We start from the raw sequence: 2,079 nt of genomic DNA on the forward strand, positions 1-2,079 counted from the left end.
GCCAGCGGGAGAGTGTGAGGTTCGAACTCCAGCAACCTGAGGCTGACAGCTTTGTGGAAGCAGCCACTTAAAGGCCTGAGCTAGGGCCAGGCCCCCAGGCAGTATTTTAAATCCTGAAGTCTTTTTATCATTGCAAGGCCATGATTTGGTGTAAGCTAAAGGAATCAGTAGTAAAATTCAAATTTGTCATGTTTTGCTTTCATTAGGTCAGCTGTACCACTTTAATTTATGATGGAAGCTGGTCTGACACATTTTTTTTGTGTGTGGTACTGGGGATTGAACTCAGGACCCTGTGCTTGCCAGGCAAGCACTTACTCTACTGAGCTATTTCCCCAGCCCCTGACACATTGTTTTGGTAGCAAGAAGAAATGACAGAAGTTATAGGGTCATTGTTTTATGTATTTTTGTACAGCAAAGCGATGGACATCTGTGCCCTCACATAGCTAAATGTTGGTGTTCACGTTTGTTTATTTATTCATTTTTAGCAAAGGGTGGAGGCTTAAACCTGTCGTCCTAATACTGAGAGAGAGGCTGAGCCAGAAGGTCCATGTAGGCAGTTACAGCAAAACCCTGTCTCATGATAAATAAAAGCCAGGCAAGCTGAGGTCTATAATACTAGCACTTGGGAGGCTGGGGCAGGAGGATCACCTCGAGTTCAAGAACAGCCTGGTGTACACATCCAAAAACAAAACAAATTTAGAAAATGAAAGTGCTGGGAAAAAAACTCCATAGTAATAGAGTTTCCTTAGTTGAATCTTCAATGCAGCCTGTATCAATGGATAGAATATTAATTTATGTTATGTGTTGTGATACTGGGGATCAACCCCAGGGCTCACTGAGCTACATCCTCAAACAGTCAATCCTCCCGCTTCAGCCTTTCCAGTAGCTGAAGTGACAGACACTGTCTACCATGACCAGGCTTACTCTTAAGAGTAGATGTTTAGAGTTTTTGGTTTTTTCCATTCATCTGTGTTTCTCCTGTTGTTCACATCCGTGGAAAACCAGAACAGTTATTATGATTTCCTGAGTCAAACCAGAACAATAATGAACCAAAAGAAGACTCTTCTTTGCAGGAATAAATCCCTCTTTTGCCTGCCTTTTGTTCATCTTGTGGGTCAAGTATGAGACAGTGGACAGTCCCTGGGCTTCTGGAAGCCTTGGCCCCTGGGGAAACATGATAAATTTACTTTTTTAATAAACTGAAATGGAGTTGTATGGAGCTTGAAGAGGAGTAGCCATTGCCTTCACACTTAGGATGCTTGTTTTCCATAGATAAATACATTCTGCTTTTGCAGGTTATCAGAAGAAGCAGTGAGGAAGAGAAGGTTCTTTGTTTGGTCCGGCAACGCCCAGGCCACCAGTGTCAGACTGCTGTGATAGTGGTGCTCATCATGTTGTGGGATGGCATCCCTCTGCCGATGGCGGACAGACTGTACACGGAGCTCACAGAGAACCTAAAGTCATACAGTGGTCACCCGACAGACCGAAGATGTACCCTCAATGAAAAGTAATCAAATCTGTTTTGTACCACTTTGAAATTCAGATCTCTAGACTATCATGGGAAATTGTTCCTTAACTACCAGCTCAGCCTATTTAGTGGGGTAATGGAATTTCAGGTGCTTTGGAGCTAAAAGCAGTTAACATTTTCAGAGTTATGGAATCCAGACTCAGTGGTACAGACCTCTATTCTTAGAAGCCTACGGAAGGAGGCTCCTGAGTTCAAGTTCTACCTTAGAAACTCAGTGGGTCCCTGACTCAAAATATAAAAAGACCTGGGAATGTAGCCCAGTATGAAGGCTCTGGGTTCAACCCCTAGTATTGCAAGGACCAAATTTTGGGGTAGTGCTGGTGCCTGAATTCAGGCTCTTCTCAGGCTTAGTGTTTGCCCCAGCCCTAAACAGAACTACACCACCAGTCCCTAGGGGATTCTCAACCTGCTTCCCTCTTTGCTACCTGACCCTACTCACACACAGTGGGAAGGCAAGGGATTCTAACAGGGAAGTTCTTTCCTGAGGGCTGGCAGCATCTGTATTTTTCTCTGTTCTCAAGAGATTAGCTGTTTTCCTATATTCTTTGGAT

The 2,079-nt window shown here is 44.0% G+C and overlaps 1 protein-coding gene across 1 annotated transcript in view; it reads left to right on the plus strand.

Annotated features, from left to right (window-relative positions):
• The window catches only part of Tet1 (tet methylcytosine dioxygenase 1), a 114,627-nt gene that overhangs the window by 78,376 nt on the left and 34,172 nt on the right, over window positions 1-2,079 (plus strand). Inside the window, exon 6 of the mRNA XM_012514928.1 lies at window positions 1,296-1,507. Coding sequence (XP_012370382.1) covers window positions 1,296-1,507 — 212 coding nt within the window. The remainder of the gene's footprint in view (window positions 1-1,295; window positions 1,508-2,079) is intronic.

This window comes from Octodon degus, unplaced genomic scaffold (genome assembly GCF_000260255.1).
Source record: "Octodon degus isolate 3935 unplaced genomic scaffold, OctDeg1.0 scaffold00046, whole genome shotgun sequence".
Taxonomy (NCBI): Eukaryota; Metazoa; Chordata; class Mammalia; order Rodentia; family Octodontidae; genus Octodon; species Octodon degus.